General features: G+C 33.8%; 3 protein-coding genes and 1 long non-coding RNA gene across 4 annotated transcripts; 1 reads left to right on the top strand and 3 right to left on the bottom strand.

Annotated features, from left to right (window-relative positions):
* Nucleotides 1-216: 216 nt before the first annotated feature.
* LOC145047274 (putative inactive receptor kinase RLK902) lies at nt 217-1524 on the top strand. Its single transcript, XM_078995526.1, has 2 exons — nt 217-843; nt 913-1524. The coding sequence occupies exons 1-2, from the start codon at nt 354-356 to the stop codon at nt 1452-1454; spliced, it is 1032 nt and encodes a 343-aa protein (XP_078851652.1). The 5' UTR covers nt 217-353; the 3' UTR covers nt 1455-1524.
* A 4124-nt stretch (nt 1525-5648) lies between these two features.
* On the bottom strand, nt 5649-10656 carry LOC145047273 (uncharacterized). Its single transcript, XM_078995524.1, has 14 exons — nt 10088-10656; nt 9592-9994; nt 9327-9504; nt 8187-9038; nt 8013-8113; nt 7788-7932; nt 7649-7717; nt 7504-7549; nt 7003-7421; nt 6832-6911; nt 6617-6752; nt 6339-6528; nt 6164-6246; nt 5649-6093 (listed from the first exon to the last, which is right to left on the bottom strand). The coding sequence occupies exons 1-14, from the start codon at nt 10185-10187 to the stop codon at nt 5980-5982; spliced, it is 2916 nt and encodes a 971-aa protein (XP_078851650.1). The 5' UTR covers nt 10188-10656; the 3' UTR covers nt 5649-5979.
* Nucleotides 10657-19109: 8453 nt separating this feature from the next.
* LOC144997441 (uncharacterized) lies at nt 19110-22365 on the bottom strand. The gene is made up of 3 exons (XR_013659808.1): nt 21410-22365; nt 19752-21081; nt 19110-19683 (listed from the first exon to the last, which is right to left on the bottom strand). It is a non-coding gene; the product is annotated as an uncharacterized LOC144997441 (long non-coding RNA).
* A 229-nt stretch (nt 22366-22594) lies between these two features.
* Nucleotides 22595-25190, bottom strand: LOC145047272 (Pentatricopeptide repeat (PPR) superfamily protein). The gene has a single exon (XM_078995523.1). It carries the CDS (start codon nt 24960-24962, stop codon nt 23016-23018), a length of 1947 nt encoding a protein of 648 aa, XP_078851649.1. The 5' UTR covers nt 24963-25190; the 3' UTR covers nt 22595-23015.
* Between the last annotated feature and the right edge of the window lie 268 nt (nt 25191-25458).

Here is a 25458-nt window from a genome sequence, read left to right as displayed (position 1 = left end):
GTGAATGGTATATTAGATAGTTTAGAGTCTTAGAAATTTTGTAGCTGGAGAAGCTGCCACTTAGGCGAAAAAAAAAAACTTTTTTATTAAGAGGGGATATCTGTAAAATCATGTTCTGAATCTGCGACAAAAGAAAAGGAATAACTTGGGTACTACTTCTATGTTGAGTAATTACAATTAAAATTAAACACAGATGACGCAATCTATATACTCCGATTCCAAGAATACAAACATAAAATTAGCTGTCTATAGGATGATTTCAAAGATTCAGGTGAAAACATCTATGAACATCACTCAAATTCATCATCAACCAATGGCTGCTCTCGAATCTCCAAACCTCTCACTCACAAACAATGAAGAACATCGATCACGCATGGCAGTTCTTCTTACTCCTCATCATGTTCCTCATCTGTACTCTCCACAGAGCCATAACCTTCATCTCCACCAAACTCACCAAACCCACCACCACCCAAATCACAAACCAAACACCAATCTCCTTACAAGTCAAAATCACACTTCCCACCAAAATCATCTTCGGAGACCATGAAACCATCACAGCATTCAACCCCTCCGATCTCATTCAACTCCCCAAGAACAGACTCGGCGAGGGCTCCTTAGGCACGCTTTACAAAGTCGTCCTCGACTCCGGCTCCATTATCACAATAAGAAAGATCTGTAAAAACGTCACCCATGGCGGGAATTTCGAGCACTGGGTTAAGTTTTTCGGCGGCCTTAGAGGCAACCGGTGGTTGTTGCCGCTCCGATTTGGTTTTTGGTACGGCGGGGAAGCTTTCATTATTCATGACTACTTATGTTTAGGCAGCTTGGAGGAGCTCCTACATGGTAAGTAAAATCCCATAACCAAAAACTAGGGTTTCTAATTTTTACCTTTAATCGATTTCAATTTCGCAGGAAGCGAAGGCGTTCAGTTTACGCCGTTAAATTGGGAAATCAGACAGCAGATAGCGCTCGGAGCAGCGAAAGCAGTAGCGTCGATTCACAGTCGAGGTCTTCTCTGCGGGGTGATAAAATCATCTAACTTTCTAATACAAAGCGACTTCTCACCTCGTCTTTCTAGCTATGAAACGCCGTATCTTATCTCTGCTTCCACGATTATCAGAAGGAACTGTGGACGAATGGCGCCTGAATTAACACGAACACGAAGTATTTCAAAGTCATTTAGTCAAGCATCCGATGTTTACAGTTTTGGGATTTTGATGTTGGAGATAATTACAGGAAAGAAACCTTCGGTGACTAATTTAGGGCAATATGTAATGGAGAAAAAAAAGAGAGAAGGATTGAAAGGTGTTCCCGATAGACGAATGTCTGGTGTTGAAGAAAATGTTTCCGCCTCCGGCATGATTAGGATCGCGGAGGTGTGCCTTTTGTCTGACCCCAAAAAACGCCCTTCCATGGGAACTGTAGTGGAGATGATTCAAGCAGCTATTCACTAATATTATTATTATATGTATAATAACCAGAAAAAATGTGAAATGTGAAATGTGAAATGTGAAACTTTTCTCATTAGTTGTTTAATACAAGTTAGTCTACAAAGAGTTGTTTTCTACCAAAAAAATAAGTGTTCTAATAACATCTAGAGTCCTCGGACCACTGGTGGTGGCTTGGTGGTTGGTTTTGGTGGTTGTGGGACAGGTGTTGGTGGCGGATGAACTTTTTGTGGTGATGGTTTCAGTTTATGTGGTGTTATTTTCCGGTTTCCTTGTTCAACAACGTTGTTTTGTGGTGTACTACAGCCTACATTTTTGCAATCAACTTGAGTGTTTATCATTTGAGAACAAATTTTATCGGATCTTTGATGGGGTCTTTTAGGGAAGCAATTGTCTTTCTCCTTCATAGAAAGCAGTTTTTCATCCACAAGCTTATCACATTCTCCACTAATCTCATGAAAGTAGTTCCTATAGATTCTAAAATCCAAAAGTGCAGGCATACTGCAAATGCTTTTAGGAATCGTTCCGGTCAAATGGTTGTTTGAAAAGTCAAACCTCTCGACTCTTTTCAACGTGTATAGATTTTTTGGAAGTTTCCCGATGAATTTGTTGTTACTCACATCAAACAATATCAACCCCTGAAGATTCACAATCTCTTCGGGTATACAACCAGTTAGAAGGTTATTGGAGAAAGAAACTTGTTCTAAACGTGGCATGTTTCCAAAGCTTTTAGGTATGCAACCTGTGAACTTGTTGTTTGCAAGAACAAGCATGGAAACGCGTGAATTCCCGATGTTTTCTGGAATGGTGGAATGGAATCGGTTGTTGTTGATAACAATGGCATCGAGGCGTTTGTCAAATAATTCAGGAGGTAGTTTTCCTTCAAATTCGTTGTATCTTATGTCAAGAAACCTCAAGTGAGGCATGTCCAATACAACTTTAGGGAAAGGGCCCACGAAGCGATTGTTACTGACATCGAATTCAAACAGGAGGTTGAGTCTTGAGAAGGTTTCAGGGATAATCCCACAGAATCTGTTAGAATTGATATGGAATACACCGAGGTCGCTTAATAATGCAATATGAGGAACAAGCTGTCCAGCAATATCTCCATAGTTGAGATCAATGAGAGCAACTGTTAGAATGTTTGGATCATCTAAAGCATGAGCGCAAAACACCCCTTCGTATGAACACACATTTGGGCCTACCCAGTTTCCTGTGAGGTTTTGTGGATCTGAGTAGATTGCTTTCTTCCATTCTTGTAAGGCGCAATAAGCTTTCATAAGCCTAGGGTTTTCAAAATGTAAACTGGGATCGACCTTTAATTTGAAATCTTCTGGTTGAAGGTCGTTTTGTTTTAAAGCTGTGAGTTGTTGACTGGTTGATGCAAGGAAGGGTTGTTTTAAAGTTGTGAGGTGTGGACCGGTTGATGCAAGGGAGGATGAAGATACGTAGAAGATGAAAAGCAGGCCACCGATGAAGAAGAAGGTTTGCATTTTGAAAGGGTTTAGGAGAGTTGTGTATAGGATTAGGAGCTTCCATAAGAAGGGTGGTATACGAGGCTGTGAATTGGGAGGATGGCGTTGGATGTTGTTGTTGAATGGCGAATGGTGAATCTATCTTTACCACCATTTATCTCTCCACACCACAGATCTAAAGGGAAATCGCTACAATCTCTCGTTCATTTAATGTAATAAAATCTAAGAGTATTTTTCCCAAATTGGATGGACAACGCTAAATATTTAATCAAAACATATGTAAATTCAAAAGCAAAATCATAAGAAACGAAGTATATCGAATTTGCAGAAATTAATCGGTTTCGTGATCAGGAACAGAGGAATACCAGGCGAGGAACGTGCATTTGGAGCGAAGCAATCGAGTGAAGGAGGAGTCCGGCATTCTCTCCTCGCTGCTTCAGTTGATGCTACTTTACTTGAATTCGAATTAGTTGATTTCGATTGTTGATATGGTTGGTTTCGTGTATTGTGAAATTGGGAGATTCCATGTAAGGATCCTGGTATCAGTTTATCAACCTCTTCCTTTGGCGCTTCTGTTCAAGACCATTTTAGCTCCTCTAAAACCCCTCAATAGTGCAATAGTATTTCATATCCATAACTTTAGACTTTTACCTTTCCAGGGACTATTTACGCAAGTCCATATGATTTTTCTACTATTTGTTATGAATTTTTGAAGACATCATGGCATAGCAGCTCAAACTGGACCAATCATTAAAAATTGCACTTTTCACCCTCAATAGAGCCGTTTCCATGCTTAGACTCAAATTCTAAACTTTGGTAACCGATTTCAGGTTCAAACGAAAATTAGTTATGATTTTTACAAAAACATGACAAAATAATGACTTTCCATATGAAATCTTAACTTAGCATTTGGGTTAATTTAGCATCTTAACCCATTATGTCCTTAGTAAAACGACCTCAAAGCTGGAGAATAAGGACTTAACAATAATTATGAGGTGTGATAGGTCATTTGGTAAAGAGAACAGTAATGCACTTCTACTTATGAAGTAATAAATGGGTTAAGGAGATTTCGAAAATCACAACCCTAAGTCTATTGTTTCACTATTTTTATGATATGCAGATTCTGAGCTCAAAAATCAAGTTTTTCCTACGTCTTGCCTCTCTTTTTCATGCAAGGAATTAGAAGGGTGATTACATACCTTTGATACTTGATCCTTTCTTCCTCTTTTTCTTCGCATTCCTGCATTCTTCTCCCCCTTCCCCACCCCTCTGCGGTTTCTTCCTTGTGTGGCATACACTCACATATGGGACGAAGATCTGTAAGTAGCAGTCACATTCACTAGAATTCCAAAAATTTCAGTTTAGGTCCCTCAAGTTTTCCATAATGACATTTTTGGTCCCAATCACCAAGATCTTCACATTATAAACTTTCAAAATCCCCCTTTAGTCCCTCTAAGACTATTTTGTTTCTTTTAAGGTCACTCGTTTACTTGTATTTATCTAGCATATACTTATTTTATTACTTTAAATAACATATATAAATCTCTTTTATATTTTACATAACTCCATTTATTTATTTATTTTACTTATTTAACCATTATATGGTGATTAAAACCTATGATTGCCCTTTATTATTTACTACCAATATTATTATCATTTTAAATAGAAAATAGAAAGGGGGCGTTACATATAACTAGTTAAAATATAGAGAACGTGACTATGATAGACATTTTGTAAAACCTTTTACCATTAATCACCCACAAAAAATGAAAAATGACCCAAATAACCTTACTTTTCGCAGATAACCATCTACGAAAATGTTGGTCTTAATTTTTTTTTTCTTTTTTTGCCAAAATGATGTTTTGAACATGGTGACTATGAAAATGTCCCCGTTGACTATGAAAAATGACGTCATATGTGATGTTTTTCTTTGAAAAATCATATATTTGCTTGTCAATTTGACTGCGAAAATACTTACATTTTTGAGGATGTTATCCTATAAGAGATTATTTTGTAAAAAAAAAAATATTATCAAACCAATTGTTTGATTGGTGGGGCAAAATTTTCACTGCTTTTTTTTTTTTGATTTCCCTATCAACATACTTTTTTGTTAATGTTAAGATAACATGAGTTAAAACCAATCAGATGAGTATTTTATTGTTATTTGTGTTGGTGGTTCATGACAATCATAAAAGGAGGAATTGATATACATTAAACCATTTGTTAGAAACTTTGGTGTTAAAATTGTGGTAGATATAAATTTTCCAACTTTATACAAATTGGTCAAAGAGACAGCAAGTCTATCACAACAAACCTTCAAACTTAAGTTTTTGAGGTTTCCTAATATCATATTAAAATCGAAATGAAGAGTGTGAATATGATCATGAAATAAATCACAAAAGACAAGTAGAAGAGATGTCATAAATTATATTTGGAAATTAAAAAAATACAGATAACTATAATATCGACATGCCTTCGCCACACAGATACCATGCCAACACATTTTAATATGTCTAGCCGATAACCCGGGACCCTATATACTTTTGTAACTACAATGACTTGGTGCTTTAACAAATAAAATAATGACTTTACGTGAAACATATAAGATAACTTGTAGATATTCTATCATCTTTAACCCTTTATGAAGAAGATATTCTTGAGACTTTTATGAAGTATAAAGTTCTCGCTTTTAAATAAACAAAAGAAGTTTAGGACATATAGAGAGTTCTATAATATTTAAAGTCAACATTGCATTTTAAATGGTACAAAAGATTTTAGAGACATCAATGGAAGAATATTCAATTTCAAAACGACTCCAAAAGCTAGTCAAGCAACAGACATAATTACAAAACTGAGCTCAAAAAGGTTCTTTCAAACCATAATAAGATAGGTTGTACAACACCATCTACTCTTCAAAGACTATGCACACACTACTAACTAACACCTTTTTGTACAGTTATAGCCAAATCACAGAAAAATAAACATCAGCCGACATATCCAAAACTTAAAAGGCAAAAACCCTGAAAACTTGAGTGGAATCTTGGAATAATCTACACTCATGTTGCTTCCTTCTTATGAACATCAGTTACAATATCATGCAGCTCGGGAAAAACCGTTATGACCACAAGTTCGAGTAATCCGTACGCAAGTTGCTTCAAACAGACAGCCGACTGCACCAAAGGGTATTTTAGACATTTCACATTCAACAATCAAAACACGCTCGAAAGGTATTTATTTTACCTGGAGAAAATAATAGATGTCTTTTGCACAACGCTTGTATTGGTTATGACCGATCAAGCTCACCAATGTGGAAGGCGCTCCGTCTAAAAAAGAAGAAAAGGGTATTTTAGACATTTGACAAACACACGTTTTTATAAAGAGAAAAAAAAAAAAAAAAGGATGATTTTTTTCTTACTAAAAATCATCTTTTTGACATCACTAGCCCTTCGGGCAGCCTCAAGTTGCTCCTCAAACGACCCTTGTTTATAGACTTTACTGCCCGATGAATGAGTTGCTGTTTTTGGAGTATCTTGATCAGAATGATAAGAACCTGTTTGACTTTGGGCAGTTAATCTTGTAAAAAATATGCCTTCAGGCCATAAAACCTACAAAAAAAAAAAAACAATTATCGTTATTATAATTAAATAATTATTTTGTTGAAAAAAAAGATTAACTAATTAGCAAAGTAATTACATCTTGTATCCAACGTATCCCATGAGCAACAATGTCGTCTCTTCTAAGCCAATGTATTTGCCTTAAAAGCCAATCATCAATAGCATCTTCCATCATCAACTGTAAAATTTGCTTTGATATCCAAAACACCTGTCGTCTGCAACAAAACAAACCCTTAAATTTAACATTTAAAGAGGATTCATGTGTGATGTATTATGTTACCATGGTTAACTAACCTTAACCACCCTCTTCGGTTAAGTTGAAATATATTGTCCACCAGATTAAGCAAAGGAACACTCACATTAGGTGGTGTCCACTGCAATAAAACATTTACACAAATAAAAATGTCAAGGGATATAAATTAAAAAAGATTATAATATAAATAAAAAAAGAAAAAGAAAAAGAACCTCTGCTGGAACACCGAGTGGATCTTCCATGGAATCAGAAGTTGAAGGAAAATTTGCAGCAAGATTGAGTATTTCAGCTCTTTTCTCATGATCTAAGCTTCTTAAAAGATCATCATGTTTGACAACTCTTGGTGGGAATCCTTTTGAGTTTAACTCGTTGTCTGAATGCCACCCGTTAGGTTGTGCAGTGGGAATGGAATCAACGACTCCATTCTCCTCGTTATCGGAAAGACTATTTGCTGATTCCGATGTACCTTGCCTTGTGTAGGAGTAGGAATTGCTAAGTTCATCTGCTTTCCATGTTAAGCTTTTGCTCATGGGATCAACAGTGAAAGATGGGCCCACAACTTTCCGAATCAAACCATCTGAAACACCTTTAAACTGACGCACAATATCATCCACAGCATCATCCACATTCACTGCAAAAAAATATATAAATAAATAAGGGCAAATCTGTCAAAACACTATGGTATTATAACATGTGAAAACAAAAGGACACACCTGCTAAGGTTCTCATTACTGAAGAAGACTTTCCAAAAGAGTAATTCTGCAGTGATGAGTGATGACATAAAAATAAAATAACAAGTTTATAAGTTAAATTGTAGAAAATGTAGAGAGAAAGAGAGATAGATAGATAGATAAATACCCTTGATGAGATACTCAAAAAGTCCCACACTTCATGTTGCTCTGCAACATTAGCTATTGATAAAAGTTCCTATACATAACAAAATCCATTCAATATCTTTATGCATGATAAACATAGTATAAAGAAGTAAGAGACATACTTGTAAATATTTGTCAAGATGAATGCAACGTTGATGAACAAATGCATCTTCTGTGCTTGATGAAAATATCCTTTTAGGAGGCAAATGTAAAGTATAGTTTGGAATGTCCTTTAGCTGGCGATGTAATCTCTCAAAATTCCTGTATCTGTTCACAAAAAAATACAAATCATTTATCTCCAGAAACCATAAAAGATTGTGTAGTTGTTAAAAATTCAAGAACAATACCTTCTTTTAACAAACCAAGTGTTGTTTTCAGCATCCGTCACTGCAATTGAATAAACAGCAAAAGATTTTGACCCGAGTTTCTCAAAATAAGCTCCTAGAACCTGTAGCATATTATATACACAGTCAAAGTCAAAGTCAAAGTCAATCAGCAAAAGAGAATGGTCTTACTCTTACCCTGCACTTAAGCTTTGGGACACATCCTTCAATGCGTAATACTTTATCAGAAGCAGCATTAACATTATTATGTACATCTTTTTTGCCAACATTTGCAGTATAAAACTCTGAGATAATTGACCCACTGACTTGATCCGGATACCCGGTTTCAATCTGGGTGTCCTTTATCAAATCAGATGTGCTGTTAGATTTCCTAAACTTAATCACACTAGAACTCTCTTCAGCTCCCCCATCAAGACTCAAAGTATTCCTCTGATCAACATCATGAGGCCTTGGTGGAAACTTTTCAGAACTCGAATTCTCAAGCTTATCTTTCTTGATATTACTATTTTGCCCTCGAGTAGCATGCTTCTGAGCTTTCTTCTTGTAGTTTCTTCCTTTTGTCCACATATTTTCAAGATTCTCAGGCTGAAGAACCTCTGTCCTTCTTTGGGTTGCAGCCTCAAGAACCCGAGCCCAATCAGCAGCAGGTAAACTCTTTGTTTTTTCTTGATTTAAATCGGTAACGATTTTGCAAGATGCATCTAAGGGATGTTCTATATTTGCATCATGTTTAGATATTGTCATGTCATTCTTTTGACTATTAGAAAGATCAGAACTTTTTGTGCTTGTGGATTGATCTTGTTTATGATCTTTAACATTTGGTGATTGATCTTCACCTCCATTGTTAGTGGAGGTCAAGAAAATAAGCTCCAACAACTCATTGATGTATCCAGGGCTTGCAAATCTCATTACAGGTTCCATAACCAAACATGTTAAAAGCTCTCTACAAATGCATCGAACTAAAGGGGATTGAGCTTCCCGTGGTTTTAACACTACAGCTAAGACAGCCCCCATAATCCGTTTCAAAAACTACAAAAAATTAAGAAGCATCAGATACTGTCAGCATGACATGACAGAACAGATTGTACTGTGTTTGGCGTGCATTGGACTGTGGGACTTATCACTGAATGAGACAAAATTATCCAAAAAGGTGAAAATTTACTTTTTGTCCCACAAACTTGGTGAAAAGTTGCTTTTTGTCTCATTCATTCAATGCACACGAAACACAGTACAACATGTTTTGTTCTTTGCAACAAAAGGAGACTTAAATGTTAATGATCATAGAAATTATTTTACATCAAAACACTCCACTCACACCTTGTACTCACTCTCGGGAGATAATAGAGCAGGATGAAGCTCTTTAGATGCCATGAGATGATGTTTCAACCTTTCATCTCTTTCTTCTGAAGACAATGTTACCATAACCTCTACTCCAATTGCAGCTTGGTTTTTTCTAAAAAGCTCTAGGTGGACCCCAACTAGATCAACCACATCCCTAAAACAAACAGACATAATCAGAATCAGATAATCAGTTGCTGATAACCAGTATAAACATATACATATATTCTATAGACATACCCACCTTGTTAACAAGTCAACAAGATTTGTGTTCTTGACTCTTGCAGATATTTCTGCAAGAACATCCATAATAATTGCCCGAATAAGTTCAGGTGCTTCCTTGTCTTGTGTAATATCTGAATACCATAGATCAACAACAAAATCTTGCAAAAGCTTGTTAATGAAATCCTCCATGGCAGCCTCCACCATTGGAGAATCGACTTTCCTCTTCCACTTAGGCGGGGGAGGCAAGGTGGAAAGCCGTGAATCATTCACAGATAATTGCTTCTTTTCTAAGTGCGATAAGTATGTTAGTGGCCGGTTTTTTCTGGTCTTCCAACGGAATTCAACTTCGTTTAACAAAATTCGTGAACCTGATACCATGAGTATTGCTATAGGAACATTCGTCCACATTGATTTACTTGTGTCTGTAAGAATACAACAAAAACCCATAAAGAATATGCAAACAACGATTAAATCAATATACATACACCCAACCCATCAGAAAGCAGAGAACTTACGTGCTAAGAAGTAAGAGACAGCGAAGATACAAAGAGCCCACCACACAGTACGAAGCTTTGCTTCTTCGATCAGATCCTGTAAAGTCTCCATGGCCTTCATTGACTCTAAACCCTAGTTCTGGGCTGCTAAATCAAGCATCAAACAGAATGAACTAGAGTCGATTATGATGAATCAGAATCTGTCTTGAAACAAGGGTAGGCACGATAGATTCGATTCGAGGTGTGATTGAACTGCTAATCTTTAAATAAAAGGTGGAATTCAGGATCAAGGAAACATGAAGTTGCGTTTGCCTTTTGGTTTGGTGTTAGGAGAGCGCAGAGAAGAGGTGAAATCGTCTTCAGTGGTTTGATAAACAGAACATGGTATGGGGAGCTGTACTGATTAATAGAATAATAATTATATGATCGCCTGGTTGTCTTGTTTGATCGACTGCGTTATCTTTGAGCAGGCTGACCTGGGATTTTGATGTTCCTAATTTTTCTGATGTTGAACCGCTTACCAAAGATATAGAATGAGGAATCTACACGAATTAGAATCTCAAGAGCTAAAGAAATGGAATTCAATCCTTTCTTTTGAGAAAAAATTGTTTGATTGGTTATAAAAAGATCTTAGAATGTAAATTAATAAAGGGAATTTATGATAGATAAAATAACTATTTTTTATTGCTTTTTTTTATATACATATACAAGAGTTATTCGCAAAGGTTGGATCATATTTTTAGGTAACCATTCGAAAATTAATCTTTACACAACTAGTTTCATGTCTAATAGGTTACATACAAGGCTCACAAAAGTTATCGTTAATGGTTCATGGTATTCATACTAATGGTTCATGGTATTCATATTATGTAGTATATATAAAACGACCGGATGACAGAGAAAAAAACTACTATCAGACAACATCATAATCATTATGTTTATAAATGATGTTTTTTATGAAGACAATAGAGACAATGCGGATGAAGATGATGATATTGCATATATTATAGACTATATCTGCGTAAGTTGATAAATGGTCTTCAGTTTTATATTGTTTTGTTGAATCAATATAACCTAGCTCACTTGTTTTGTTGAATCAATTATAGATTATTTCTACTCCTAAATCTGCACATTTCGTCCACAACGAGACTTGAATGTCAACATTTGTTTGATGAGTGCATATTAGTAAACTTCTGATATCGCTAGACCAAAATCCATTTGGTCTCACTTGTTTTGTATTGTTTAATGTAGTTGTAAAGAGGACAACCAATCAAATGATTAACTCGTTATAAATCTGTTTTGTTTTGTGAGAAGGCAAACAATCAACTTATGATAATTAATTTACATGTATTTTTTTATGTTGATTAGCATGTATTAAAGGCTCACATGTGGTGCATATGATCTTTAAAGAGCAAACATTTGTCTCTTAATACACAACCAAGTGAACAATTACAGAAACATGTGTAGAATTTTTTTTTATGTTTTCGGTATTTAATATGTGACAATTTGTTCTCTAGTAAGTATGATACCATCTCTAGTTAGGCTATGTTTTTTTATAACATATTGTGTTTGGTTTGTTGGATTTTTGAAGTAACAATTGTAATGTAATCAATATAATGTACTATAAATATTTTATCGATTGTTTGTTATTATTATTAATGAATGTAATGTCCTAGTTTAAATAAATAAGTTATGAGTAGTGTATATAAGTGTCTATGTATATGTGGGATAATTATGAAGTATAATGTGCTATCAAGAACATGATTGTTAAGAATGATATTGTGGTCATTTAATATGATTTGTAAGTTATTATTATTATTATTATTTTTTGAAAGTATAAATTATGTTTTTATGTTTAAAGATGATGATATAAAAGTTAAGCAGGAGGAGAAAGGATCAATATGTATGACTAAAAGGGTATAGAGGGGTAAAATAGAAATAAAAAAACATATTCTGAAGTCTCAGAAACGACGACGTGGTGTTCTGAAATCGCGACGTGGTGGAGGTGGTGCAACAACGTAGGAAGCGATGATTTAATTGACGTAAAAACGAGGGCAGTGTACTTTGGAAAGAACCACGTCGTGGCTAAGGCTGACAATTCTTGACACGACACGCGACACGACACGAAATAAATGGGTTTGGGTTGAGTTTTTCAACCCGCTAACCTGCCAACCCGCCAACCCATTTATTAAACGGGTCATATATGGGTTTCTCAAAAAATAAACGGGTTGACCCGCCAACCTGTTTATATTCTTAATAAAAAAATTATTTTATTTTTAAATGTATTTATGTATCAAGTATTAATATTTAATAAGTATTATATAATATATATCATTGATTCATAGACCATTTGACTGTTTTGACATTTTGACTCGTGGTGGATGGTTTAAGGTCATAAGTCGTGACCTATAAGGCTAAGTTTGTAACATGTTTCTATGAATGTTTTTAATTTTCATTTGGATGTTTAAGACTTAAATGTCTAAAATTAGGATCCACGAACCCAAATCTAACCCACGAACCCGCCAACCTATAAACCCGTATAAATAAATGGGTTGGTGGGTCATATATGGGTTTATGTTCTAAATCCGCCAACCCGTGAATTGTATATTTAAATGGGTCGTGTTTGGGTTGGCATATTTTGACCCGCCAACCCGCAACACACCAACCCGAACACGACACGATTGCCAGGACTAGTCGTGGTAGAATATACCACAATGTGGTGAAAGTAGGTTGTTAAAGATTTTAGTGACGGAAATATTTTGTGACGGATGGAATCGCGATAACCTTAAAACATGACGAAAGACTTCTCCTGTCACCACGACGTGCTCATGATACCACCACGACGTGTCGTATGTATCATAAAGAAAATAAAAGACAAAAACTCATCCTTTAAGCTTAAATCACACCACAACAGTGCATGGACGATGCTTAGCAGTATTTGGGCGATTTTTTAACTATAGTGTCAAATCTTGATGAATGATCGAAGGGATTAACAACCAAGCTTCAAGTTTGTGTGTAGATTAAATGTAAGGGGCTCAATCTCTTGAAATCCTCCTAAAATTATATGAAATCTGATTAGGGGTAAGAACCCTAATCCAATTAGTTGTGAAATGTGTGAAATTAAAGTCTAAAGAGATCACTAAGGGTGTATCTACTTTAATTATATGTGTGTGAAGGGATTAACATAACTTAATCTATGAATTAGGGATTTTTCCCTATGAACCCTAATTGTGAATAGTTAGGGTTTAGATGTATGATGTTGATTAAAGTAAGAATGAGTATACAAAGAGTGTTATTGCATGATTATTATGTTCAAATTCATGAATTAAAAGTTGATTGCTATAAACTGGATGGTGAAAAATGATGAATTGAATATATTAAGCATGTAGTTAATGAATTAGAGTTTGATAACAATCAATTGTTAGAATTAATGTAAATTTGTGTGTTGGAATTATGAAATATATATTTTGAATTGAATTGAACCACTTGGTATGAATGAGAGTGGTATATATATAAATGACATAAGAGTGTATGAATGATTTGATTCTTGTAACAGCCCCAAGAGTTAAAGTTGAGGATAAAGATTTGGGTGTTGGGATATCAAGCAATAAAAAAACAGGTGATAAGGTGAGTAAAAGTTGCTTTACTTACAAACTTGAATTTATGTATTTAACATATTGTGTTGTTATGTACATACTATTATGTATGTTGTGATGAAAGGTTGAATTAGCAAATCTTGGTGATGGAATGTTGAAGTTATAATGGATGGAAATTGGGATAGTCTTAGCAATTGTAATATCCCGGATATGAAATTGTTGTTGTGGTAGTCTTGGTAATCGAAATACCACAAAGTGAGAATGAATTGAATTGGTAGTCTTTGTGACGATAATACCAATGAAAATGATAATAATATTAGAAAATGATAATAGTATTAATCTTGGTGATGATAATACTATTGTTGAAAGATGTAAGTAGCACTTAAGAAATGTGAAAATTTATATTTTTATTATGAAATGATTTTGATAGTTATGTTTCAAGTTTATGAAAAATGGTTTTGTTCGCTAAGCATATAGCTTATTATAGATGCTATTAATGTGTTTTATAGGAACTAAAAGTGTTTATAATCAAAGTCTTTTGGAGGCGTGAAAGTGGTAGAAGTCACTTTTATGTATATAAAATATATAGTTTAATATTTGTAACAACCCAATATGATCATTGGGCTATCTTTTGTATACTTACTGAAGTTGAAACTTAATGTTTAATATGTATGAAACCTTTGTTGTATAATATTTTATATAAAGGAAAAGAATTTGGGTGTAAATTTGTGCTTAAAAATTTGGGTGTTACAATGAAGATTATAAAGTTTTAAATAATCATCTTATGGTAAAACCATAAGAATCATTTTCACAAACAAAACAAATATTGCATCAAAGAATTATGATAACAACTAACGTTAATGTTACACCAACCTTAAGTAATATAACATTAGTATACTCTATTTTTCATACTTCAAGCTAATGTTTTCTTTATGCTTTATCAACCATAATTGCATTTCTTTAAGTTCCCTTAGTTCCAACATTTGATCCTCAATCTCTAGATTATCGTTTATTTTGTTCTTCAACTCGAATTGTGTTTTCTTGTGTTCTAATTATGTATACTTCATATCGTTGTGTATTTAAGTAGCATGTCTTTGGAATTAGTTCCTCAAACAATCCATTTGAAATACTTATAATATTTCCTCTTATCTTGTAACAATACAACAAACTTATAAGCCCACTACATTTCACTTTATACAAGGATATTAGTTACATACCTTGAAATTAAGACTTTTATAAAAACCTTCTACCCGAGTTCAAGGAAATCCATGATGTAAACAATGGAGTTTTTCCACAACAATAAACCATTTGGATTCATTTCGTATGAAACCCTTCCCATTCCCACAAAAGCTTTATAGATAATATAATGAAGCTTTTGAGAAGAATCAGGAAGTTGGTCATTCTAGTGATATATTAAAGTGGAAAACAACCATCTAAACGCGTTGTGGGCATGACCTCTCAAAGGTCACTACTTAATGAGATTTTAGGATATCACACTCAGTAACTAATAATGATATTTTTATGTTATTTATGGAATCATTGTTTCCCATGAAACTATTGATGTGCAACATGGAACGTTCATGATTCTTGAGAGACATGTTTAATAGATGTAACGTTCCCCATGAAACTATTAACATTTATGGAAGTGATGTTTCCCATACAACTACTAAAGTTTAATGTGAAAAGCTCGCAATGTGCACAAGATTGATTAAATAGATGGAGAGTGTCCCATACAAATTGTCTCATTATATATCGTTCTTAACATACAACGTAAATAATCCGTGGTAGATTAATGATGTCAATTGTTCACGTATATATATAAACTTAATAAGGATATGGGTTTAAAATCTAACTTACTTAAGAATTTTAGTTTATATTAAGACCAGAAACGATGGTGCGTACGCTAAAAACTACTAGTAACTACGAACGGTGGAATATGTCAAAAGAAAACACCTTCACACCGACTTTTCTTATTATGATTTCTCGTAATTCCTCTTCATCAAGTACATTTACTCCTTCAAGCCTAGTTTATGACTCGAACAAGATTCATCTAACACCGCTTCTATTCTTTAAATCCTAACCCTAATAGATATTTGAAATGGCCCAAATTGAAATCATAGTTCTCAAAATGAACATTTTGCATCATCTATTGTTAGAGTCAGTGCATACATAAAAAAAAGTATCTCCTTCAGATGGGACAGGTACCTCTTTCTCACAAAATAGAGAATGCAATGAAACACATATCAATGAATGAATACTTGGTTTTAAAACCTATGTTATTTGTTGGTGGATGCAAACATTATTATTAAATGTGAGCTAAATATTGACGGATGTCTAGGGTTAAGAAAATTTGTCATAAAATTTTCTCACATGTTATTCATTTAGATGTTGTGATCCTCTAAGTTTTTGGGTTGATAAAAGCTTTAAGGGGTCACAACATCCAAATGAACTACCGTAAAGAAGAGAGTAGATAGCGGTGTGGAAAAGGAAGTTAAGACTAAGAATATAATTATGTTGTGTTTATCACAATTGACGTCCAAATTCAATAGTAAAGCTCACTGATACACATTTATGTATGCATCATTTTAAGCTTCATGGGAAACATTTAAAACATAAATACTTGTGAAGATATTTGTTCGTGAACGATAAATTTTGAAAATATTATTTAATACATGTGATACAAATTTAAAGATGATATGTAATAGAAAATTTAACATAATTACATGAAACATAAACGAATTACACCAACAAACAAAATGAACCACCACTCGCAAGCATCTCTTTATTTGCTAAATGTTATTATATCAAAATGGACACACATAACTCTACAACCTTAGTGATGTTATGTTCTCTATAAAACTTGATATCAAATAAAGTCTAGGTTTCATGTTTGCCTTCTTATATGTCAGCTAAGAATCACATTATAAACAATATATTAGGATGTACATGTAGATGGATAGGATTAAAGATACATGCCCCCATATCGAATTAAACAGGATTCTCGTAAGTCTTTAGCAATAGATATTTATGATTGCATGTATGCATGGTTGAACAGTATGTTGGGAACAAGCAAATTATTAAGATTTTCAAAGCAAAAGTATATCACAAATGGTTGTCAATACCTATTAGTTAAGGGCTGTAGAAACTATCTTAAATTGTATACACACATATTTACATAATATTGCTAAAGATTATCGATTTTCTTTATGTCAACTATCCTAAATTGTATTCACAAAGATTTATATGATATTGCTAAAGATTATCGATTTGCTTTATGTCATTTTAGGATCCTTGCTGATTCGCAAGCAACTTTTAGCAGAACATGTGGTCATATTTATTTACGCTCGTGGATCATCACTTGAGAAACATGAATGCATTGCAAGTAAGTAATCAATAAACATTTGTTTTTTAGTACATTTAACCATCGTAAATGTTACCTTAAAATTATGAGGATTAGGTTTTAGCCTTTTAGGTTATTTTGTTTTGTTATTGTAGTTTGATAAACCTAGAATACCATTTCATTGATTGAAACTGAAGAACCAGTAACTAAAATTGAAGTAATGTTTACTGAAATGATCCATCGTGAACATAATGATGGTGTGTTTTGATATCAAGTTGGAAGAAATGAGCTACATTTTGGACGTTCGAAGTTTTTCCTTATCTCCACTCTACAGTTTCGTAATGTTACATGGGTGATGAAGATGTTATTTGCAAGTTTAAGATGTGGTGCTTTTCGATTTTGATTCTATAGATATATTATATATTATAGATTTACTTGGGTTGTTTAACAACTCAATGCTTTACAAAATTTCAGATGAAGATAATATCCTTATATGTCTTATTTGCATGTTGTAGCATGGTTTTATAGGAGATCTAAGTCATTAGTTGGTCACACCATGGACCCTTTTGGCGGCGAACTCTTTAGATGCATGGAACATGTATTATTTTCATAAAACAATATATTGTTTTACATTGTTAATGTTTTAAAATAAAGAACTCTTTGTTATGTAGGTACCTATGGAGATTATATATATGGAAAATTACAAATAGTGAGATGCGATCAACAATTGGTGGGAGGGAGGAATATATATATATATATATATATATATATATATATATATATATATATATATATATATATATATATATATATATATACACCTCCCTCCCTCCCTGGTTCATGAGAAAATGCAAATAATTTGCGAAAACGCGAAAACAAGAGAAAACTATGAGATTGTGCCACCTCAACCTTATATTTTGAACAATAATCCATCAAAGCTTTAAACTACATGACGATAATCGATGATACATGAGAAATTGTTTCATATTAGCAAAACATGATTTTTGACATTTTTATTATAAAAACATGAATTTAAAAGTGGTTAAGGATGTGAAAAAAAATAGTTGTTAAAACTGTCTTTAAATTTATATTATCATAACACAGTCCAATGTAACTTATTATCTTTAATCTATTGTTAATAAATTTAATTTTATAGTACTTGTGTTTGATTTTTATAAGATAAAATCTATTTTCGCGTTTTCATAAGGTATTTATGTTTTCGTATGAACCTACTTGTGTGTGTGTGTGTGTGTGTATATATATATATATATATATATATATATATATATATATATATATATATAGAGAGAGAGAGAGAGAGAGAGAGGGGGAGAGAAAGAAAGAGAGAGTAATAAGCCAAAGGTGAAACAATATTAAACAAAATATAATAAAGCCCTTGCATGTTTTCAATGTAAACGGACCTCAACTTATTCTTAAAGTTCATTATAACAATACTCAGTTGATTAAGGTTTTTCATTGTATAACTTTATATATTTGGATATGGAAGATGTTTTAATATATATATATATGAAGACGAACTAATCAATTATCGTAAGGGCCCTATGGTGGCAAAGAAATGTCAAGGGCTTTGCACAAATTAGACATAACTAATTATTACGAGAGTTGTGATGATGATACATTTTTTAATCCTCTTTGTAGGGATGATAGTAAATAAGTTGGGGATGGAAGCAAAAGTCTTCCGTGATGATATGTTTAGTTAATAAGTCTATGTTATATTTGCAATAAATGTGTTTTAATACTTTATCATGCAGGTTGAGATGAATCTGGATTCTGACAAGAAAAAAAATCAAAAGAAAACGAGAATGTTGATCTAAGTTGCACGGAAACGGAAACGGATACGACAATGGGAAACGGATACAAAACGGTAAAGGGAAACGACAAAACTCAAAAAAAATCAAGATACAGAAACTGCAGAGATACGACAATATAAACACACACACACACACACACACACACATATATATATATATATATATATATATATATATATATATATATATATATATATATATATATATATATATATATATATATATATAAGAAATTCCAAAATAGATATATATTGATGTAAAGTGTAAACGTCAAAAATACTAAATCTTTCATAGGTAATTAATTATCAATAATCAAACCATTTTCAAAATCCAGTTCATCTAGTGAGAGATCGGCAACCTCCAAAAACCCTACATCTTCCATTGAATCAAAAACATTATCATTCAGATTCCTTGACAAAAGTAGGAGATTATTGTGGATGTAAACCAAGTCTTGAGCACGACTTGTAGTCAACTTATTCCTCTTAAGCTAGTGAATAAATGCATAAGTACTCAAATTATGCTCAACACAAGAAGAAGAAGAAGAAGAAGAAGAAGAACTAGGTTGTCCAAGTAATCTAAAAGCCAAAGTATGGAGAAAAGGAGTTTGAGCACCAAAGTTAACCCCACCAATTCTTGGGTTCCATAGTAGTCATCTTTGAAATGCTTGTTAAATCTTTAAAAGGACCACTCTTCATTGAAAACATTGCATTCACATCAAGGACTTTGCTATACCCATCATTATTAGGAAACAATCTTCGAAAACATTTCATCATTTTTTGTGAAATTCCTCCATCCCTATGTGGAACACATCTTGTAGAGTCCTCATGTAACCATGAATCACTATAATATCTACAACATTCAAAAGTTAAAACATAAATATATAATAGAAATCAAGTGTATAGTTTAAAATCATATACCTTGGATTTAAAGAGTGAGCTAAACAATGTATGGGAGTGTTATTCTTCGCCCATCGAACCACTAAAATACAATGCACAACATTATAAAAGCAACTTATTTAAGACGTCAGACATTTTTCTTTCTTGTAGATCTCAATCTTCACTTTCTCAATCATAAAATCCCACATCCCATGCACCAAGTGTAAACATGGCTTGTCGGTGTCACAAACTCTAATCATCTCATATATAGGTCGAGTGAAACTAAGAATATATGCTACTTTGTACCACCAATCATCATATAAAAATATATTATTTCATGGAGTATGTTTTCTTAGTGTCATCTAATCTATAAGAAGACCATTTTTCGCTTATAATCATAGCTTGAAGACCCTTTTTGATAAGTTTCAATCTCTTGAGCATCACAATTATGGAGGCAAAGCGAGTGTCGGCAACCGAAAGCAATCTAAGAGGAGTAAACTTGGTGAAAATCGAGAGTCTCATGTTATGGTTCATGATGAAATTCTTTATTGCAAGTGCATCTTCGTGAACTTTTTTTTATCCAGTTGTATTGTTCATATGTTAGTTCATTTGTTTCCACATTCATTGGTGAACAAAAGTTCTTCAAACTGAGATTAAGCGTATGAACAACACATGGTGTCCAATAGATGTGAGGAAACTGACTCTCGATAATCTCTCCAGCTGCCTTACAATTTGTTGTATTGTTAGTAATGATTTGCACAACATTTTGATGACCAATTTCATTGATGACTTCTTTCATCAATTAAGCAATATAAAATCTATCTTTTACTTCCCAAAACAATTCACTGCCTTTAGAAACAAAAGACCATTACCTGAGGCAACCATGAAATTGATTAGGGGTTTTCTTATAGGATCACTCCAGCCATCACTCATAACAGTCACAAATTTTTCTTTCCATGTAGACCTAAGTGGATCCAATAGCCTGTGAATATTATCTTTTTCTTTTTGTAATAATGTTGTTCTTAGCTTGTTATAACTAGGAGATACATAACCATCATTTTGTTGTTAGCAGCAAACTGAAAAGCCTTGAGATAATGTGGATTTCTTGCAAGATTAAAAGGTAAACCTTCGGTATAAAACATCCTTGTTATTTCTTGATCCGGTTGGTCCCTAATTTCTAACACAAAAAGCTCTTTCAAGAGGTGTTGAAATACCTTTTCTTTTCTTAAATCCAACACCAACTTCACATGGCAACTCGACTTTTTTTGGTTGTGACTCGACTTTCTTCTCTTCATACGTATCTTCTAATCTTTTCATGTTAAGTTTGTCGGTCACTGTTGGTTTCTTGCAAATAGAAATCTCAGTACCTATACTGCAGATAAATATAGGGATGAGAAAATCAGAAAATCAGAATAATCACTTACACACATACATAAAATATTAATAATAATTTTTTTACTACATATTTAGGAATCACTTTTTCTTGTTATGCAGTTAGGCTGCAATTAATGAAAAGTTTATAGTAAAAGTTACTAACAATATAAAGGAATATATTAACAGGAGATACTTGTATATTATCATTAATGAACATAACTATAGTCATACATATGAAAATTAACTTCAATGGACGAAATTTGCCTTCCTGTTAAACTTTAATGGATGAAATTGGACTCCAAACACTGCAAAGATTAGTAGATTACCTTTTATACCAAGCAAATGTGCTCTAACTCTAGAATATGATCCTTATCGGCAGGGCCGGTCCTGAAAAATGAAATATTTTTAAAGGTCTAGGACGAACAAGAAAAAAAAAAGCCCTTATCTTTATTATAATTTTGTATTTTTAAATAAAAATATATAATAAAAAAAATTGAGTCATGTACAGCTGTCCACTTTGTCCCCCCTCTAAGCCCCCCATGCTTGTCGGGTTTCACTGCAAATGTTACACTTAAATTTCTAACATCCTCCTGCTCCAACAAGTTTTTCCAGTTTAGTCACATAGTCCTACAATGAAGGTTGGTCTATTGATATAGTTGACGATGATCCTTTTGTTTCTTGTTCTTGAGAAGTCATAATTGACCTGTTTAGGAATTAGGAGAATGACGATTGGTGAATTCTGAACCGGTGATCGTTTGATCAGTGATCGACGAGACGAGTAGACAACTAGGAATTGGATAGTTGATCGGTTTAAGGTAATAACGAATATGTATAACTCATTAGTCTTTTTTGGACTTAAAAAGCCCATGCAAAACCTAAAATAAAATAGACACGTTGCGGAAACTTCACCGAAATTTCACTGATACGTTTCCTGACTACCCGATACTTCACCGAAACGTTTCCATGACGCATCGTAGGCGTATCCATTTCCATGGCATTTCCGAAACGAGAACATGACCCTAAGATGAGTTTCTGTGCTTCCTAGATGTTGATGATAGGGTTGAAGATGAGAATGTTGATAAGGTTAAGGATGAAGATGTTGGTAGCACATTAAATTTTTTTAGGGAAAATGACTTAAAAAGGTAACGAAGTTTTTAAAATGTTCAAAAAATATCATTATTGTTTTTTTTTTTTTAATACAAAAAATATCATACAAAGTACATACGTGTTCAAATAAAATCTTTTGGTAAATAGTTACCTTCGGTAAACATAAAAATGGCCTAAAACTGTAATAAAGTTTCCAAAATGTTCAAAAAATATAATTGTTCTTTAATTACAAAAAATATCATTGAAGTATACAATTGGTACATAGAATACCATTATGTACTAAAAAAATAATAGTCTTTTTTGAACATTTTGGAAATTTCTTTACCTTTTTAAGTCATTTTCCCAAAAAGTTTATTATACCATTTAACGCATTAGTATGTTAGCATGCAAGTTGGGTCAAATAAGGGATAAGGTTGAGGATGGGAAGAAGGTAGGTATGAGTGTATCACATACACTAATTTAATATATTATTATGTTGACATGCATGTTAGGCCAAATAAGGAAGGTGACAATAACCAGTCAGAAGCAAATGATGAATATGTTAAGGATGCAAAAGGTTGATCTGATCATATGGAAATGTGTAACGAAATATTCCCAAACCCATGACAGATATCCATCAATTCAAGTGTATGTCTTGTAGCAAAATAGCATGTGATCCTTCTCTTCTTGAATGACTAAAGAGTTTCAAATAAAATCTTCTTAAAAGTGATTGCGACACTTCTTAAACAAGGACACCTTAAAAAAAAAGGAACCAACAACCATGTTAAGTAAAAAGCACAATGAGAAAAATCATTAAACAAGATAGAGACTACATGTCAAATACAATCAAAGATCATTTTCAAGAAACTTATCAACACTTTCCATCCCTTCAATCAAAGAAACAATGGTATTATCATCAGGGGTAATACCTTTACTAACCATTTCTTTATAAAGCTTTTCTGCATGATGTCCCTCATTATTTTTACATAATCCTTGAATAAGAGAAGTGTAGGTTAACAATGTGGGATTAAAACCTTTACTTACCATATCATCCCTAATCTTTAATGCCTCCTTCATATCACCTCTCCTACTATACCCACTAATAAGAGTATTAAAACTAATATAATCTCCCTCAATCCCTCTTTTCTTCATTTCCTCAAAAACCCTAATAGCTTCTTCAACTCTTCCCTCCCTACAATGCCCTTGCATTAAAGTATTGTAGGTCACTTCATCAGGACAAACTTTCACCCTATCCATTTCCTTTAAATAAAAAACAGCTCTTTCCATGTTTTTATTAGCACAATGTCCATCAATCAATGAATTAAACATCATAACATCTGGTAAAACGCCTCTCTCGATAATCTTGGAAAATAAATTATCTGCTTCTGTCATTCTGTTTCGTTTGTTTAATACTTTTATAAGAGAAGTGTAGGTCACATGTGTTGGGTTTATACCTTTTGTTATCATCTCATCATGGAGAGCAAAAGCCTTTTGTGCATTCCCAGATCTACAATATCCATTGATCAATATGTTGTAAGTGATCACATCTGGGATTAATTTTTCAATTCTCATTTCTTCCATTATATCTTCGGCTTCTGACTCTTTACCTTCAAACACCAATGCAAGAATCAATGAATTGTATGTAGATACAGATGGTTGTATGCCCTTTTTCACCATTTCATCTTTATAATGAAATGCCATTTCAAGATTCTCTTTATTGCAATATGCATCTATCAATGTGTTGTACGTTATTGCAGTTGGCACTAAACCGATTTCCTCCATTTTACTCATAAGTTTAGATGCATCATTGAATCTTTCTTCTTTACACATACAGCTTACAAGTGCTCCATAACTATATGTGTCTGGCTGAATGCCTTTAGCTTTCATCCTGTTGAATACCCTCTTAGCACCATCAAGATCCTTTTTTGCACAATACCCGTTGATTATTGTGTTATAAGTAACCACATTTGGTTTCAACCCTAAGGTTTCCATGTTTGCAATGAACTCCTTTGCCTTCTTTGTCTTCCCTTCTTTACACAACAGGTTAACCATTATGTTATAAGTGTACACAGTCGGATTAATCTTCAATCTGAACATCTCAGCAAACAAAACCCATGTAGAATGTGTATGGTTTGATCTAATAAACAAGCTTAGCATGTTGTTACAAGTTTCAATCTTTGGCAATATCCCTTTATGTTTCATCAAGTAAAAGCACTTGAACGCCTCATCAGCTCTCTTCAATTCACAGAAGCCCTTGATCCACAAATCAAAGACTATCGTACTCGATATGCCTAGCCTTTCACGGGCGGCAACTAACCCGTTAAAGACATCGTTATAGCTAAACCTACGAGAACTGATTAAAGTTTTGATAAATTGTAAAGATGATTTAGGTGAGGGGAGCTGACAGATAATGGCGATTGATAGACAATAGCATTCGATATCTGTATTATTTGGGTTAAGATACTCGGTGAATTGAAGGACGAGGGTGGGAGATGTGCGGAGGCTGTAGAGGGCGGTGGAGATTGTGGTGGGTGTAAGGGTGCCTGATATCTGTTCGATGAAATGCCACTGAGAAGAAGAGATAGATTTCTGAAGAGACTGCGGGGTTACAGGTGGGATGTGTGTTGTTTTAGCGATCGGAGATTTGGTTTGACAGATAGAAAGTGTAGAGAAGGGGAAGGCGTACTGACCTTGAGTAGTGCCGAAACTGGTGGTCGAATTGAGGTGTTTTAATACTATGAGATCAAAAGACTTGCAGGGTTTCATGACGTGACGCCGGAAGCTTTCTCTCATGTGCAAAGAGAGGGCGAAGCGAGATTTTGTGAAGGGTGTAACTGTTAAGCATCTGGTGTTCTTCTGCTGCGGCGGCTTCAATGTCGCCGGCGAAGAAAACTGTGTTTAAAGTTTAAACCCCAAAAACTAAGGTTATACCAACTTACCCCTTATAGTTTGTGTTTTTATGCAAATAACCTGTATAAACGATTGTATTTTATAGCTAGCAAGATAATAAGATATTGGGAAAAAATAACGATTACAAAAAGATAGTGAGGGTAGGATTTTGAATCTATAGAACCCAACCTACTTTTAGTTTCTGGCCTCTAATAGCTCACCCGAACAAGTTCCTGAATTTCCAAATACTCCAGAATGGCATCCAACACCACATGTTTATTAGAAGAAAGAGCAACATTTTTAGCCAAACAACAAAATCACTTTTCCGATCACAAGCAAGAAAACTCAAGTCATACCAACGAACAATTTTCTCCAATAATTGAGTCACCACTTCACATTC

Source organism: Lactuca saligna, chromosome 5 (assembly GCF_052625555.1).
Source record: "Lactuca saligna cultivar CGN05327 chromosome 5, ASM5262555v1, whole genome shotgun sequence".
Classification (NCBI taxonomy): Eukaryota; Viridiplantae; Streptophyta; class Magnoliopsida; order Asterales; family Asteraceae; genus Lactuca; species Lactuca saligna.
Note: the sequence above shows the minus strand (reverse complement) of the source record. Positions and strands in the feature narration are given on the sequence as shown.